General features: G+C 43.8%; 1 protein-coding gene and 1 non-coding gene across 2 annotated transcripts; both read right to left on the reverse strand.

The window, feature by feature from the left end:
* Window positions 1-1994: 1994 nt before the first annotated feature.
* On the reverse strand, window positions 1995-15957 carry LOC106594422 (nucleolar protein 58). Its single transcript, XM_045713508.1, has 12 exons — window positions 15792-15957; window positions 15077-15153; window positions 14884-14936; window positions 9802-10063; window positions 9457-9521; window positions 8252-8659; window positions 7900-8063; window positions 7553-7687; window positions 5201-5262; window positions 4504-4646; window positions 2540-2649; window positions 1995-2439 (listed from the first exon to the last, which is right to left on the reverse strand). The coding sequence occupies exons 1-12, from the start codon at window positions 15834-15836 to the stop codon at window positions 2374-2376; spliced, it is 1590 nt and encodes a 529-aa protein (XP_045569464.1). The 5' UTR covers window positions 15837-15957; the 3' UTR covers window positions 1995-2373.
* Window positions 7425-7507, reverse strand: LOC123738794 (small nucleolar RNA SNORD11B). Its single transcript, XR_006767541.1, has one exon. It is a non-coding gene; the product is annotated as a small nucleolar RNA SNORD11B (small nucleolar RNA).
* Window positions 15958-18625: the final 2668 nt, after the last annotated feature.

Here is an 18625-nt window from a genome sequence, read left to right on the forward strand (position 1 = left end):
CTCATTGTATGTAATGGCAGAGATGAGGGATGAAGGAAGTTCAACCAATACCATCACCATATAAACAGACATCTATGCATTGTTATATGAAGACATGTCCAGATATTGTGGCCGAGGTTTAGCAAATTGTTGTTTTTATTTACAAGTAAACTTGGGTGGGCAGCAGGGGCGTTTACTCTGCTCTCCTCTTCTCCTCTGGTCCTCTCTTCTCTTCTCCTCTCGTCCTCTCCTCCTCTCCTCCCATCTTCTCTTCTCCTCTCCAGTCATCTCAGGTTCGAGTTGCCAAACGTCAGCCTCGAAACCTTAATGACTTGGAGAAGATTTGCAAAGAGGAGTGGGACAAAATCCCTCCTGAGATGTGTGCAAACCTGGTGGCCAACTACAAGAAACGTCTGACCTCTGTGATTGCCAACAAGGGTTTTGCCACCAAGTACTAAGTCATGTTTTGCAGAGGGATCAAATACTTATTTCCCTCATTAAAATGCAAATCATTTTATAACATTTTTGACATGCGTTTTTCTGGATTTTTTGTTATTATTCTGTCTCACTGTTCAAATAAACCTACCATTAAAATTATAGACTGATCATTTCTTTGTCAGTGGAGAAACGTACATAATCAGCAGGGGATCAAATACTTTTTCCACTCGCTGTATATAGTGTTTTCTATAGTATCTTAGTCTGTTCCGCTCATCCATATGTATAGTCTTAATTCATTCCTACTTAGATGTAATTTGTTAGATATTACTGCACTGTCACAGCTAGAAGCACAAGACAGTAAGAAAATATTTACCTAGAACGCTAGTGGATTAATATTAAGAAGCAAAGCTATATACAGGGGGTACCGGTACAGAGTCAATGTGGAGGCTATATACAGGGGGTACCGGTACAGAGTCAATGTGGAGGCTATATACAGGGGTTACCGGTACAGAGTCAATGTGGAGGCTATATACAGGGGGTACCGGTACAGAGTCAATGTGGAGACTATATACAGGGGGTACCGGTACAAGTCAATGTGCAGGGTATATACAGGGGTTACCGGTACAGAGTCAATGTGGAGGCTATATACAGGGGGTACCGGTACAGAGTCAATGTGGAGGCTATATACAGGGGGTACCGGTACAGAGTCAATGTGGAGGCTATATACAGGGTGTTACGGTACAGAGTCAATGTGGAGGCTATATACAGGGGGTACCGGTACAGAGTCAATGTGGAGGCTATATACAGGGGGTACCGGTACAGAGTCAATGTGGAGGCTATATACAGGGGGTACCGATACAGAGTCAATGTGGAGGCTATATACAGGGGGTACCGGTACAGAGTCAATGTGGAGGCTATATACAGGGGGTACCGGTAGAGTCAATGTGGAGGCTATATACAGGGGGTACCGGTACAGAGTCAATGTGGAGGCTATATACAGGGGGTACCCGGTACAGAGTCAATGTGGAGACTATATACAGGGGGTACCGGTAGAGTCAATGTGGAGGCTATATACAGGGGGTACCCGGTACAGAGTCAATGTGGAGGCTATATACAGGGGTACCGGTACAGAGTCAATGTGGAGGCTATATACAGGGGGTACCGGTACAGAGTCAATGTGGAGGCTATATACAGGGTGGTACCGGTACAGAGTCAATGTGAGGCTATATACAGGGGGTACCGGTACAGAGTCAATGTGGAGGCTATATACAGGGGGTACCGGTACAGAGTCAATGTGGAGGCTATATACAGGGGGTACCGGTAGAGTCAATGTGCAGGGGCACCGGTTAGTTGTGGTAATTTGTACATGTAGGTGGGAGTGAAGTGACATGTCAGTTTTGTATTTTGAATAAATGTGCAAAAATGTCTAAACATGTTCAGCTTTGTCATTATGGGGTATCGTGTGTGTAGATTGATTAAATTGCTTTTCCCTCAATGTTAGAATAAGGCTGTAATGTAACAAAATGTGGAAAAAGTCCAAGGGGTGTGAATCCACCTGGAATGAAAGGACAGACCGCTGACTGAGAAAATGGATTTAATCACTTATAGACTAAGACTTGTGGGAAACAGCTTTTTTAAAAAGGCTCGTTGTTAAACCAGTGGAGAAATGAAATGTTTTAACATGAACATTAATACAACCTGATACTGTATCCAGTCTATTGGGTCTTTAACTGGTTAACAATAATAAAAAGTTACAGTAAAATAAATGTTAATCTGAAACTCAAATCCACAGGAGGATTTATCCACCATCATCCAGGCTCATTCCTAATCATAACAGATCAGCTGCTGGTCATTCTGAAATAGTCTTTAAACGGTTTGAAACGTGAGTCAATCCGGCCCTGGTAGATACAACGACAACTAAAAGTCCTAATATAATACAGTTTCTCCCCAACCACATTATTCTCCCTCTTCCTCCTTCACCTTCCTCTTCTTCCTCTTCTTCCTCTTCTTCTTCTTCGATGACTGTAAATCACAAGAAATAACAAATGAGTGTGTTTGTTCAGACAGAACGGCTTAGAAGAGGAATATATATTCTGGAGGCATGACTCCATCAGCTACGTACTTCCTCTGTGGGAGAGACGGTGGCCTCCTCTTCCTCAACGTCCATCGCCTCCTCCACTTTCTTGGACTTCTTCTTCTTGGGAGTTTCTGCTGCCGTTGACGCCTCTGGTTCTGAATGAAAGCGCCGCGAGACCGTAGAATTTAACAGACGGCTGAGAACCGGTCTCTCGTGATGGGTTATATAACAGGATGTGTATTATGGGATGGGTTATATAACAGGATGTGTATTATGGGATGGGTTATATAACAGGATGTGTATTATGGGATGGGTTATATAACAGGATGTGTATTATGGGATGGGTTATATAACAGGATGTGTATTATGGGATGGGTTATATAACAGGATGTGTATTATGGGATGGGTTATATAACAGGATGTGTATTATGGGATGGGTTATATAACAGGATGTGTATTATGGGATGGGTTATATAACAGGATGTGTATTATGGGATGGGTTATATAACAGGATGTGTATTATGGGATGGGTTATATAACAGGATGTGTATTATGGGATGGGTTATATAACAGGATGTGTATTATGGGATGGGTTATATAACAGGATGTGTATTATGGGATGGGTTATATAACAGGATGTGTATTATGGGATGGGTTATATAACAGGATGTGTATTATGGGATGGGTTATATAACAGGATGTGTATTATGGGATGGGTTATATAACAGGATGTGTATTATGGGATGGGTTATATAACAGGATGTGTATTATGGGATGGGTTATATAACAGGATGTGTATTATGGGATGGATAATGGGTTATATAACAGGATGTGTATTATGGGATGGATAATGGGTTATATAACAGGATGTGTATTATGGGATGGGTTATATAACAGGATGTGTATTATGGGATGGGTTATATAACAGGATGTGTATTATGGGATGGGTTATATAACAGGATGTGTATTATGGGATGGGTTATATAACAGGATGTGTATTATGGGATGGGTTATATAACAGGATGTGTATTATGGGATGGGTTATATAACAGGATGTGTATTATGGGATGGGTTATATAACAGGATGTGTATTATGGGATGGGTTATATAACAGGATGTGTATTATGGGATGGGTTATATAACAGGATGTGTATTATGGGATGGGTTATATAACAGGATGTGTATTATGGGATGGGTTATATAACAGGATGTGTATTATGGGATGGGTTATATAACAGGATGTGTATTATGGGATGGGTTATATAACAGGATGTGTATTATGGGATGGGTTATATAACAGGATGTGTATTATGGGATGGGTTATATAACAGGATGTGTATTATGGGATGATGGGTTATATAACAGGATGTGTATTATGGGAATGGGTTATATAACAGGATGTGTATTATGGGATGGGTTATATAACAGGATGTGTATTATGGGATGGGTTATATAACAGGATGTGTATTATGGGATGGGTTATATAACAGGATGTGTATTATGGGATGGGTTATATAACAGGATGTGTATTATGGGATGGGTTATATAACAGGATGTGTATTATGGGATGGGTTATATAACAGGATGTGTATTATGGGATGGGTTATATAACAGGATGTGTATTATGGGATGGGTTATATAACAGGATGTGTATTATGGGATGGGTTATATAACAGGATGTGTATTATGGGTGGTATGGGTTATATAACAGGATGTGTATTATGGGATGGGTTATATAACAGGATGTGTATTATGGGATGGGTTATATAACAGGATGTGTATTATGGGATGGGTTATATAACAGGATGTGTATTATGGGATGGGTTATATAACAGGATGTGTATTATGGGATGGGTTATATAACAGGATGTGTATTATGGGATGGATAATGGGTTATATAACAGGATGTGTATTATGGGATGGATAATGGGTTATATAACAGGATGTGTATTATGGGATGGATAATGGGTTATATAAATCGGATTATGGCTCAGAGTTACTCAACTGACCTTCCACAGGATCTTTCTTGGATTTCTTGGTTTTGACGGTCACTGGCGTGGCCAGCTCTTCCTCCTCCACCTCCTCCAACTTCCTCTTCCTGGAACCAGAGGGGAGGGTGGAGTCTCCCGAGGGGTCGTACACCTTCACGTCACTATGGAGACGACAGAACGTTAGTCACCAGCACAGTTGGTAATTAGTCGACGGTCGATTGGTCGAACGGTGTGTTTTTAGTTGAGCAGTAGCAGGTAAATGTATAGCACACGAGACAACTTCCTGCTTCACGACCATCTCAGTGAATCGTTTGCGTTTGATTGTTAGTGTATAACAATTCCCCATTACATATATCATTAGTACTACATTTACCCTTCATTCCTATCATTTCCAATCTACAATACAGTCGCCCCCAGGCGTAACAATACAGTCGCCCCAGGCGTAACAATACAGTCGCCCCCAGGCGTAACAATACAGTCGCCCCCAGGCGTAACAATACAGTCGCCCCCAGGCGTAACAATACAGTCGCCCCCAGGCGTAACAATACAGTCGCCCCCAGGCGTAACAATACAGTCGCCCCCAGGCGTAACAATACAGTCGTCTCCAGGCGTAACAATACAGTCGTCTCCAGGCGTAACAATACAGTCGTCTCCAGGCGTAACAATACAGTCGTCTCCAGGCGTAACAATACAGTCGTCTCCAGGCGTAACTCACCTCTTGTGTTGGTATTTGTCAGACTTCGCCATGGCTTTGCCTGATCCACTGATTCTTCTGATCTGAAGGGAGAAACCAGGGTCAGTACAATAGTAGGGGACGAGTAGGGGACCTGCAGAGTAGGACACGAGTAGGAGACGAGTAGGAGACGAGTAGGAGACCGGCAGAGCAGGAGACGAGTGGGAGACCGGCAGAGCAGGAGACGAGTGGGAGACCGGCAGAGCAGGAGACGAGTGGGAGACCGAGCAGGAGACGAGTAGGAGACGAGCAGGGGACCGGCAGAGCAGGGGACCGGCAGAGTAGGGGACCGGCAGAGCAGGGGAGGCAGAGTAGGAGACCGGCAGAGCAGGAGACGAGTAGGGGACCGGCAGAGCAGGAGACGAGTAGGAGACCGGCAGAGCAGGGGACGAGTAGGAGACCGGCAGAGCAGGAGACGAGTGGGAGACCGGCAGAGCAGGAGACGAGTAGGGGACCTGCAGAGTAGGAGACGAGTAGGGGACGAGTAGGAGACGAGTAGGGGACGAGTAGGGGACCGGCAGAGTAGGAGACGAGTAGGAGACCGGTAGAGTAGGGGACGAGTAGGGGACCGGCAGAGTAGGAGACGAGTAGGGGACCGGCAGAGTAGGAGACAGTAGGGGACGAGTAGGAGACGAGTAGGGGACGAGTAGGAGACGAGTAGGGGACGAGTAGGGGACCGGCAGAGTCGGAGACGAGTAGGGGACGAGTAGGAGACCGGCAGAGCAGGAGACGAGTGGGAGACCGGCAGAGCAGGAGACGAGTAGGAGACCGGTAGAGTAGGAGACGAGTAGGGGACGAGTAGGGGACGAGTAGGGGACCACAGTAGCAGACCACCAGGACATCACTGGTTAACCTGTTAGGGCTAGGGGGCAGTATTGACACGGCTGGATAAAAAAAACGTACCCGATTTAATCTAACTCAAATGGCAGGTCAAAACCTGAGAGATTCCTTTACAGGAAGTGGCCTGTCTGACCATTTCTGGAACTTCTTTGCCATCTCTATCTTTTACTAAGGATCTCTGCTCTAACGTGACACTTCCTACGTCGTCCATAGGCGCTCAGAGCCCGTAAAAACCTGAATGTCGTCATCCCAGCCCCAGGCTGAAACACATTATCGCCTTTCTCAAGTGGCCGATCAAGGGACTCTGGGCTTAGGCGCGTGACCTGGCTGCCCCCGTCTTTGTGATTTTTTCCTCTGTTTGCCGAAAAGGAGATTCCCGGTCGGAATATTATCGCTTTTCTACGAGAAAAATGGCATAAAAATTTATTTTAAACAGCGGTTGACATGCTTCGAAGTACGGTAATGGAATATTTAGAATTTTTTTGTCACGAATTGCGCCATGCGCACGACCCTTCTTTACCATTTCGGATAGTGTCTGGAACACACGAACAAAACGCCGCTATTCGGATATAACGATGGATTATTTTGGACCAAACCAACATTTGTTATTGAAGTAGCAGTCCTGGGAGTGCATTCTGGCGAAGACAACAAAAGGTAATCAAACTTTTATAATAGTAAATATGATTATGGTGAGTGCTAAACTTGCCAGGTGTCTAAATAGCTAGCCCGTGATGCCTGGGCTATGTACTTAGAATATTGCAAAATGTGCTTTCACCAAAAAGCTATTTTAAAATCGGACATATCGAGTGCATAAAGGAGTTCTGTATCTATAATTCTTAAAATAATTGTTCTGCTTTTTGTGAACGTTTATCGTGAGTAATTTAGTCAAATGTTAGCGAATTCCCCGGAAGTTTGCGGGGGGTATGCTAGTTCTGAACGTCACATGCTAATGTAAAAAGCTGGTTTTTGATATAAATATGAACTTGATTGAACAAAACATGCATGTATTGTATAACATAATGTCCTAGGGTTGTCATCTGATGAAGATCAAAGGTTAGTGCTGCATTTAGCTGTCTTCTGGGTTTTTGTGACATTATATGCTAGCTTGAAAAATGGGTGTCTGATTATTTCTGGCTTGGTACTCTGCTGACATAATCTAATGTTTTGCTTTCGTTGTAAAGCCTTTTTGAAATCGAACAGTGTGGTTAGATTAACGAGAGTCTTGTCTTTAAATAGCTGTAAAATAGTCATATGTTTGAGAAATTGAAGTAATAGGATTTTTAAGGTTTTGAAAATCGCGCCACAGGCTTCAAGTGGCTGTTACGTAGGTGGGACGAATTCGTCCGCCTTGCCCATAGAGGTTAATAACAAGCTCAGATGAGGTAGTGACTGAAAAGCATCAGGTAGTTTCAGGACTGTAGACATTAGTCATCATCATCACTGCTTGGCTGGTTGTTCTGGGCCTCCAGCAGTAAGAGGCAGACAGATACTTACTCCCTTCTCCTCTAGGTGGCGTAGTCTGGCCTCCAGCTTGGCACGGTTCTCAACTCCCATCTCAGCGTTGGTGTCCTCTCCCAGGGCATCGTAGCGAATCGCCAGAGACGCTTTGGCTGCCAGCATCCTGGAGATCTGAGAGAAAGAAGGTCGATTACAACATGACAGCATCCTGTAGAGACATGCTGATTCCAGCTGGAACATGACAGCATCCTGTAGAGACATGCTGATTACACCTGGAACATGACAGCATCCTGTAGAGACATGCTGATTACACCTGGAACATGACAGCAGAACAGCAGTGAAGAGATTTTCTCCTTCCTGTGAGGCTGGAATAAAAGCCTCACCTTGCCCTTGTTTTTGGCCGACGTCTGTCCCACCAGAGAGGCGTGGTAGATGAGACCATATTTGGGCGTGTCTCTGCGCGTCTTCAGGGCTCTGAACAGGGCTTTCTCTGCTCCCAGGATCTGGACGGTGGAGGCCGGGTGCTTGGCCAGGTTCAACAGGGACCCTGTCACAGAACCAGAACATTTAGGACCAGTTGGACTCTCCAGCTGTCCAGGGAAAAGGTTTTCATACAAGCTCAGATGAGGTAGTGACTGAAAAGCATCAGGTTTCAGGATTGTTGACATATAGTCATGATTAATCACTGCTCGTTTTGTGTTGTGAATTGATTCCTGCTGTTACATCCTGACTCACCAGCGTGCGAGATGAGTCGCGCCCCCACCAGCTCGCCCACCATGACGGTCAGGTTGGGGGCGATGGCCATCATCCTGTTCTTCAGGTAGTCGTACAGCTGGGTGCGGTACTCTGTGATCTCTATCACCTGGTCACACAGGTGCATGATGTTACCGATGTCCTCCTCGGATACCTCCGTTCCCATGGAGATCTCCGCGGCCAGTTTGACCTCTGCCTCGACCTCCTCGGGGAGGTGTTCGGACAGGTCAGTGGTCGCCACGTTGGTGCGAACGCCGATCTTACGGACGCTCTTGCAGTAGGCCAGGTTGTCAGTGATGATCTTGCCCACCTCAGGGAAGTGCCAGCCGTACCACTCCCTACAGCGCATGATGTAGTTGTTGAGCTCCTTGTCCAGGTCGTCCAGCAGAGCTACAGACCATAATACCAGTTACTACCAGTTACACCTGGTACAGACCATAATACCAGTTACACCTGGTACAGACCATAATACCAGTTACACCTGCTACAGACCATAATACCAGTTACTACCAGTTACACCCGGTACAGACCATAATACCAGTTACACCCGGTACAGACCATAATACCAGTTACACCTGTTACTAAGCTACAGACCATAATACCAGTTACACCTGTTACTAAGCTACAGACCATAATACCAGTTACACCTGTTACTAAGCTACAGACCATAATACCAGTTACACCTGTTACTAAGCTACAGACCATAATACCAGTTACACCTGTTACTAAGCTACAGACCATAATACCATTTAAAAATAAATTGCACTAATGTGCCTACATTCTGTAGCAGTATGTGTAGAATTGTAGGAAATGAACGCTAAAAATTAAATCATCTTCACTGTCTCGTGGGGGGGCGCTAAAATGTTCTGCTGTCTCTTGGGGGGGGCGCTAAAATGTTCTGCTATCTCGTGAAGGGGGGCGCTAAAATGTTCTGCTCTCTCTTGGGGGGGCTAAAATGTTCTGCTGTCTCGTGAGGGGGGCGCTAAAATGTTCTGCTGTCTCTTGGGGGGGGCTAAAATGTTCTGCTGTCTCGTGGGGGCGGGGCGCTAAAATGTTCTGCTGTCTCTTGGGGGGGGGGCTAAAATGTTCTGCTGTCTCGTGTGGGGGGGGGTAATGATGTGGGATGTGTTGTGGCCCCTCATGAGGTTTTCGTGGCCCCCATCCCTGGTCTAAGAGGAGATACTTACAGATAGCTTGAACTATCATGGTATCCACTTTGTCAGGGCTGAACTTCAGCTTGTAACGGGACAAACTGAGGAAAGAGAACAGATCAGGATCTGACATAGCAGCGTTTCAGCTCTTCTGTGAAAACAGAGAGGTGCTGCCTCAGGGGTAGTGACGAATGCTGAGTAAATCCACACGAGGTTTCAGACAGCATGATATAATCATCGGCAACACACACACTTACATATTAACGTAAGTAAATTATAAAAAGTGTTTGTCTGTAATGTCTTCCGTTATAAGACTAGTCGGCATCCTCTAAAATGGGATCCTAATAAATCCAAAACACCAAGTGGTGTCTGTGTTCCTACCTGTGAGCCAGTCCCAGAGACATGGCGCTGATCTCCCGGGGGGGCAGCCCAGTGATCAGGGCCTCCATCTGGGTCCTGATGCCTCTCATCAGCTCGGCCACCGCAGGACTGTGGACACAGTTCAGGTTCAACTTCTCCTTGATGACGCCACCCAGTTTAGCGTCGCTGATGGCCAGCTGTTCATGAGCTTCTTTAGCCACAACTTTCTTCAGGATCTTCTTCAGGCTCTTCCCCATCTTCCCTTCTGTCATGGCCGTGGCCGCTGGGCACCGGAGAGAAGATATGTTATATAGTTACAACAGGAGAGAAGATATGTTATATAGTCACAACAGGAGAGAAGATATGTTATATAGTCACAACAGGAGAGAAGATATGTTATATAGTCACAACAGGAGAGAAGATATGTTATATAGTCACAACAGGAGAGAAGATATGTTATATAGTCACAACAGGAGAGAAGATATGTTATATAGTCACAACAGGAGAGAAGATATGTTATATAGTTACAACAGGAGAGAAGATATGTTATATAGTCACAACAGGAGAGAAGATATGTTACATAGTCACAACAGGAGAGAAGATATGTTATATAGTCACAACAGGAGAGAAGATATGTTATATAGTTACAACAGGAGAGAAGATATGTTATATAGTCACAACAGGAGAGAAGATATGTTACATAGTCACAACAGGAGAGAAGATATGTTATATAGTCACAACAGGAGAGAAGATATGTTATATAGTCACAACAGGAGAGAAGATATGTTATATAGTCACAACAGGAGAGAAGATATGTTATATAGTTACAACAGGAGAGAAGATATGTTATATAGTCACAACAGGAGAGAAGATATGTTATATAGTCACAACAGGAGAGAAGATATGTTATATAGTTACAACAGGAGAGAAGATATGTTATATAGTCACAACAGGAGAGAAGATATGTTACATAGTCACAACAGGAGAGAAGATATGTTATATAGTCACAACAGGAGAGAAGATATGTTATATAGTCACAACAGGAGAGAAGATATGTTATATAGTCACAACAGGAGAGAAGATATGTTATATAGTTACAACAGGAGAGAAGATATGTTATATAGTCACAACAGGAGAGAAGATATGTTACATAGTCACAACAGGAGAGAAGATATGTTATATAGTCACAACAGGAGAGAAGATATGTTATATAGTCACAACAGGAGAGAAGATATGTTATATAGTCACAACAGGAGAGAAGATATGTTATATAGTCACAACAGGAGAGAAGATATGTTATATAGTCACAACAGGAGAGAAGATATGTTATATAGTCACAACAGGAGAGAAGATATGTTATATAGTCACAACAGGAGAGAAGATATGTTATATAGTCACAACAGGAGAGAAGATATGTTATATAGTCACAACAGGAGAGAAGATATGTTATATAGTCACAACAGGAGAGAAGATATGTTATATAGTCACAACAGGAAGACAGGTTTACACGCTACGCGATTCAGCACTCTGGAGTCCAGTTCTGTGAGCTTGTGTGGCCTACCACTTTGCGGCTGAGCCGTTGTTTCTCCTAGACGTTTCCACTTCACAATAACAGAACTTAGTTAACCGGGGGCAGCTCTAGTAAGGAAGAAATTTGACAAACTGACTTGTTGGAAAGGTGGCTTCCTATGACAGTATCACATTGGAGATTACTGAGCTCTTCAGTAAGGCCGTTCTACTGACACATTTTTATTCCACCTTAATTTAACCAGGTCGGCTAGTTGAGAACAAGTCCTTTATTTAACCAGGTAGGCTAGTTGAGAACAAGTCCTTTATTTAACCAGGTAGGCTAGTTGAGAACAAGTCCTTTATTTAACCAGGTTAGGCTAGTTGAGAACAAGTCCTTTATTTAACCAGGTAGGCTAGTTGAGAACAAGTCCTTTATTTAACCAGGTAGGCTAGTTGAGAACAAGTCCTTAATTTAACCAGGTAGGCTAGTTGAGAACAAGTCCTTAATTTAACCAGGTCGGCTAGTTGAGAACAAGTCCTTAATTTAACCAGGTAGGCTAGTTGAGAACAAGTCCTTTATTTAACCAGGTAGGCTAGTTGAGAACAAGTCCTTTATTTAACCAGGTAGGCTAGTTGAGAACAAGTCCTTAATTTAACCAGGTAGGCTAGTTGAGAACAAGTCCTTTATTTAACCAGGTAGGCTAGTTGAGAACAAGTCCTTAATTTAACCAGGTAGGCTAGTTGAGAACAAGTCCTTTATTTAACCAGGTAGGCTAGTTGAGAACAAGTCCTTAATTTAACCAGGTAGGCTAGTTGAGAACAAGTCCTTAATTTAACCAGGTAGGCTAGTTGAGAACAAGTCCTTTATTTAACCAGGTAGGCTAGTTGAGAACAAGTCCTTTATTTAAATAGGCCATGGTGGTGAAGTAATTACAATATAGCAAGTAAACACTGGAATGGTAGATGTGCAGAAGATGAATGTGCAAGTAGAGATACTGGGGTGCAAAGGAGCAAGATAAATAAATACAGTATGGGGATGAGGTAGGTAGATAGATGGGCTGTTTACAGATGGGCTATGTTCAGGTGCAGTTATCTGCTCTGACAGCAGTGTTTGTCTATGGAGATTGCATGGCCGCGGGCTCGGTTTTATACACCTGTCAGCAACGGGTTTGGCTGAAATAACCGAATCCCCTAATTTGATGGGGTGTCCACATACACGACATATACAAGAGACTTATAGTTCCAACATGGTATGTTTTCATTCATAGAATCAACATCTGTTAGGAGGGTTACGGTTGGCTGTGGTCTGGTTGTTATGGTTACGGTTGGCTGTGGTCAGGAGGGTGAGCTGGCTGCTGTCTGGTTGTTATGGTTACGGTTGGCTGTGGTCAGGAGGGTGAGTTGGCTGCTGGCTGGTTGTTATGGTTACGGTTGGCTGCTGTCTGGTTGTTATGGTTACGGTTGGCTGTGGTCAGGAGGGTGAGTTGGCTGCTGGCTGGTTGTTATGGTTACGGTTGGCTGTGGTCAGGAGGGTGAGTTGGCTGCTGGCTGGTTGTTATGGTTACGGTTGGCTGTGGTCAGGAGGGTGAGTTGGCTGCTGTCTGGTTGTTATGGTTACGGTTGGCCGTGGTCAGGAGGGTGAGTTGGCTGCTGTCTGGTTGTTATGGTTACGGTTGGCTGTGGTCAGGAGGGTGAGTTGGCTGCTGTCTGGTTGTTATGGTTACGGTTGGCTGTGGTCAGGAGGGTGAGTTGGCTGCTGTCTGGTTGTTATGGTTACGGTCGGCCGTGGTCAGGAAGGTGAGTTGGCTGCTGTCTGGTTGTTATGGTTACGGTTGGCTGTGGTCAGGAGGGTGAGTTGGCTGCTGTCTGGTTGTTATGGTTACGGTTGGCTGTGGTCAGGAGGGTGAGTTGGCTGCTGTCTGGTTGTTATGGTTACGGTTGGCTGTGGTCAGGAGGGTGAGTTGGCTGCTGTCTGGTTGTTATGGTTACGGTTGGCTGTGGTCAGGAGGGTGAGTTGGCTGCTGTCTGGTTGTTATGGTTACGGTTGGCCGTGGTCAGGAGGGTGAGCTGGCTGCTGTCTGGTTGTTATGGTTACGATTGGCCGTGGTCAGGAGGGTGAGTTGGCTGCTGTCTGGTTGTTATGGTTACGGTCGGCCGTGGTCAGGAAGGTGAGTTGGCTGCTGTCTGGTTGTTATGGTTACGGTTGGCCGTGGTCAGGAGGGTGAGTTGGCTGCTGTCTGGTTGTTATGGTTACGGTTGGCTGTGGTCAGGGGGGTGAGTTGGCTGCTGTCTGGTTGTTATGGTTACGGTTGGCTGTGGTCAGGAGGGTGAGCTGGCTGCTGTTTGTTGTTATGGTTACGGTTGGCTGCTGTTTGTTGTTATGGTTACGGTTGGCTGCTGTTTGTTGTTATGGCTACGGTTGGCTGCTGTTAGTTGTTATGGTTACGGTTGGCTGCTGTTAGTTGTTATGGTTGGCTGCTGTCTGTTAGTTGTTATGGTTACGGTTGGCTGCTGTCTGATAGTTGTTATGGTTACGGTTGGCTGCTGTTTGTTGTTATGGTTACGGTTGGCTGCTGTTTGTTGTTATGGCTACGGTTGGCTGCTGTTTGTTGTTATGGCTACGGTTGGCTGCTGTCTGTTAGTTGTTATGGTTACGGTTGGCTGCTGTTTGTTGTTATGGTTACGGTTGGCTGCTGTTTGTTGTTATGGCTACGGTTGGCTGCTGTTTGTTGTTATGGCTACGGTTGGCTGCTGTTTGTTGTTATGGCTACGGTTGGCTGCTGTCTGTTAGTTGTTATGGTTACGGTTGGCTGTGGTCTGTTAGTTGTTATGGTTACGGTTGGCTGCTGTTTGTTGTTATGGTTACGGTTGGCTGCTGTTTGTTGTTATGGCTACGGTTGGCTGCTGTTTGTTGTTATGGTTACGGTTGGCTGTGGTCTCAGTGGTAGTGAGGAACACTGCTGAATGTCCATGGCTGATTGACTCCTAAAGGCTCCTGCATGCTTCCCATCCCAAACAGGGGGATAGTTAGTGAATATCTTAGGAAACTTGTTTGGTCTTCAGGTCAGGTTTTTCCCAGCTGTTTGTGAACACTTCAACGACACACGTTTTTCATTCACATTTTCTAACTTAATAGATACGGCACCAAACAGCTTACTCAGATGTAAAATTGTAAAAAAAAGTAATATTAATTGAAAGACATTTCTTGAGCCATCTTCAATTAATTCTGACTAGTTTGAGTTAGTGTATACCGGCTACGGCTTCTCAAGATGGACAAACTACTGTCGCTGCTTTTCTCATTTTTCAAGCGAAGGTCTTTTAAGGGAGTATGCGAGCACACGTTTGGTTCACCGAGCTGAAGCATGCAGAAGCCTTAACTCTGACTGCCCTTGAACACTAACTGGTACATTATAGTGAGCATGGTGTTTGCAACACCAGGGTTGTGGGTTCGACTCCCACGGGGGGCCAGTACAGGAAAAATAAATAAATGTATGAAATGAATTGAATGCATTCACTACTGTAAGTGGCTCTGGATAAGCGCGTCTGCTAAATGACTAAAATGTAAATGTAAATAAATGTGAAAGTATTGTCTACCTGCCAAGGCCTCGGTTGTGTCCTGGAATTTCTCAAAGTGCTTCAACTTCACTCTGGAAGGAGAAATGGTGGTAACATGTTATTCATCAACTCCAGAAACATGTTCCTGATAATGTGTAATACTACTGTTCATTAACAATGTATTCCCGCTAATCTAAACACTCGTCTCTCCAGACACGGGGCCAAAACTCACACTTTGTTGGCCTTCTCCGGCGTTTCAAACTCCTTCCATAAACTGTCCACCTCCTGGAGCTTTGACTCATCTAGGACCTGAAACAAAAACAGGTTTCAAGTTGGATCAAGTACACGGGCATACCGTACATGACTTGCGTTTAACTCAACTGGGTTTCCATGTGTTGAAAAACCCCTGTGAACTGGGTGATGATCTGTAAAGGGGGACATGCCAACACGCGGTCCTCCCAGTACCACGCAGCAGTTCTGCTAACTAGACTAGGAAGAGAAACCTCTGAAATGTTGGGGAAGCATTGGCATCAAATAAATCATTTACCTCCTAAAATACAACGGGTTCAAATAGTTGCATAATTACAGAATCCAAGTCCAAGGTAGGAAAGTATGTGTATATCCAGCAGGTCTAGGGAACTTAGCTGGCTAACTCGCCACATGTAACGTGGTTAACACCAGCGTGTTGAATGAAAAGGCCCAGTTGCAGTAAAAAGTTTTGCATTAGAGAATTACCACGACGACCTAAATAGAGAAGCCATGTATACTGTAAACAAGGAGAAACAGGTCTTGACATTGAAATACTTTGTATTTTAATACAATATCTAATTACTCCAGGAAAACAACGTATTTAGCTCTCTACACCGCGAAACGGTCCAATGATTAAAATGTAATGCACCTATCTAAAATTATTAGAATTTAAAATATAACTTTAGCTAAATACTCACTTTAAATATTGCATAACCAGCAGCGGTTTCAAATAAAACAAGCATCTCTGCCGCTTTTCCACCAAGTTTAACCCCGAAACAAACTTCTCTCCTGGACAGGCTTCGCTAGTCCTGTTCCACGCGGTGATCTGTGTGCCTCACCCGGAAGCGCGTCCTCTCTAACATCGCGAGAAGTGGCCGCGAGAACTAGTTGGAGACAAAAATCACACGAGAACATTTTGGTGAAGATCCGCGTACACGTTCCTAGCGCCAGCAATGCATGTTCCATACAGTAAAACCTTTCAGTACAAAACGATACACGCAAATCCCCCCAAAATAAGACCGGAATTAATCAAATCAAATAAAAACGTTTATATAAAAGTTGACTGTCACACACCGGTTAGTTGTTTTACAGGGTCAGCTATAGTAGTACGGAGCCCCTTGAGCAGATTAAGGTTAAATGCCTTGTTCAAGGGCACATCGACAGATTGTTTTACCTTGTAGGCTTCGGTATTCAAACCCGAGAACTTTCTGTTACTGGCCCAACATTAACCACTAGGCTACCTAGACAGGAATGTAAATATATATATATATATGATGTTGCTTATAGACATTATGGACAGTATATAAATAGGAAAGGTGTGTACCGCAGTAGTTATATAAAGTACCACAGTATGAGTCATAATACCCATAAAACCTAGCGGTCAAACATGGAAATGGTTCCAATCGTTTTTTCCACCATTCATTTTTCCCATAGGGTATTTTAGAAACACTTAAAATCAGGGCTGTGTTTCGTGTACGCTTACCTTGGTAAGACGTTTTGATAACCATCTAAATCTCTCTCGGAAAATATTACTTTTATCAAAAATATTCGCCTGTATTCGCCCTCCCAAAAGGAAACGCTAATTAGCTGCTAATGTGGCTATCATAAAGAACTACAAATACCATGATGATCTGGACGAGACTACAGAATCAACGGTAAGAATCTCTGGATTAACTATCTAATGTTAGCTAAATGTAGTAATGAATAAATTGGCCACATTTTATAAATGGACAATTCTGTGAACTGTCTTGTACCATTTTAAATTGACACAATACCTGTTAGCAAAGGTGTCAGCGAGAGGTGACGTGCAGGAGCTTGCAGGCATTTGCAGTTTTGCTTTGATGATAATTAGTATTTTCGAATCTGAGAGTAAATTGAGACTAACATATTGATAAAAATCACCTTGTCCGAGAGAGATTTAGATGGTTATGAAATCGTAATGCCAGGGTAAGCATACAAGAAACACAGCCCTTATTTTAAAGTGTTTCTATAATCCCCTATGGGAAAAATCAATGGTGGAAAAACCATTGGACCATTTCCCTCTTTGACCGTTAGGTTTTATGGGTATAATGACACCTCTACAGTGGGGCTCTATGGGACGAACCAGGACTACAATACTGGCTACACATCAAATCAAATCAAATCGAATTTATTTTTATATAGCCCTTCGTACATCAGCTGATATCTCAAAGTGCTGTACAGAAACCCAGCCTAAAACCCCAAACAGCAAGCAATGCAGGTGTAGAAGCACGGTGGCTAGGAAAAACTCCCTAGAAAGGCCAGAACCTAGGAAGAAACCTAGAGAGGAACCAGGCTATGAGGGGTGGCCAGTCCTCTTCTGGCTGTGCAGGGTGGATATTATAACAGAACATAGTCAAGATGTTAAAATGTTCATAAATGACCAGCATGGTCAAATAATAATAATCATAGTAGTTGTCGAGGGTGCAACAAGCACGTCCAGTGAACAGGTCAGGGTTCCATAGCCGCAGGCAGAACAGTTGAAACTGGAGCAGCAGGACGGCCAGGTGGACTGGGGACAGCAAGGAGTCATCATACCAGGTAGTCCTGAGGCATGGTCCTAGGGCTCAGGTTCTCCGAGAGAAAGACAGAAAGAGAGAAAGAGAGAATTAGAGAGAGCATATTTAAATTCACACAGGACACCGGATAAGACAAGAGAAATACTCCAGACGCACCACCGCTAACTAACTAGCCATTTCAAATCGGTTACATATAGAATACAGTATAAACATATGAAGTGGACAGCAGTAGTTATAAGGAGAAAGGATGAAGTGTATAGAGAGCCGTAGAATACAGTATAAACATATGAAGTGGACAGCAGTAGTTATATAGAATACAGTATATACATATGAAGTGGACAGCAGTAGTTATATAGAATACAGTATATACATATGAAGTGGACAGCAGTAGTTATATAGGATACTGGATATACATATGAAGTGGACAGCAGTAGTTATATGGGATGAACCAGGACTAGAATACAGTATAAACATATGAAGTGGACAGCAGTAGTTATATGGGATGAGCCTTGATTAGAATACAGTATAAACATATGAAGTGGGTAAAACAGTATGTAAATCTTATTAAAGTGACCAGTGTTCAGTCACTATGTACATAGGGCAGATATAATTCTACATGAGTTAGGTTTCATAAACTACATGGTTTATGGTACATTTTCATTATACCTACATTTTTACATTTTAGTCATTTAGCAGACGCTCTTATCCAGAGCGACTTACAGTAGTGAATGCATACATTTCATTTTTTTCATTTCATACATTTTTTTATTTTCGTACTTGGCCCCCCGTGGGAATCGAACCCACAACCCTGGCGTTGCAAACACCATGCTCTACCAACTGAGCTACGGGGAATCGTTGTTACTTCAAATAATGATATTGTTGAATTGTTTTTGGTTGGTGTAAACTAGCGGATATGACGTTATCTGGTGAACACGCTTTGCGGATGTAAACTTGTCGCGTTCATGTGCACGTCGGAACTAGGAAACTCAGAAATG

Source organism: Salmo salar, unplaced genomic scaffold, assembly GCF_905237065.1.
Source record: "Salmo salar unplaced genomic scaffold, Ssal_v3.1, whole genome shotgun sequence".
Lineage (NCBI taxonomy): Eukaryota > Metazoa > Chordata > Actinopteri > Salmoniformes > Salmonidae > Salmo > Salmo salar.

What these genes read in the sequence shown, in the direction of transcription:
- LOC106594422 (XM_045713508.1), bottom strand. Translation starts at nt 15,836, where the DNA reads ATGCTTGTTTTATTTGAAACCGCTGCTGGTTATGCAATATTTAAA. An exon ending in TCTCTGGGACTGGCTCACAG is followed by an intron (nt 9,522 to 9,801) that starts GTAGGAACACAG and finishes CTCTTTCCTCAG; the next exon opens with TTTGTCCCGTTACAAGCTGA. An exon ending in CAAGAAAGATCCTGTGGAAG is followed by an intron (nt 2,650 to 4,503) that starts GTCAGTTGAGTA and finishes GCTTTCATTCAG; the next exon opens with AACCAGAGGCGTCAACGGCA.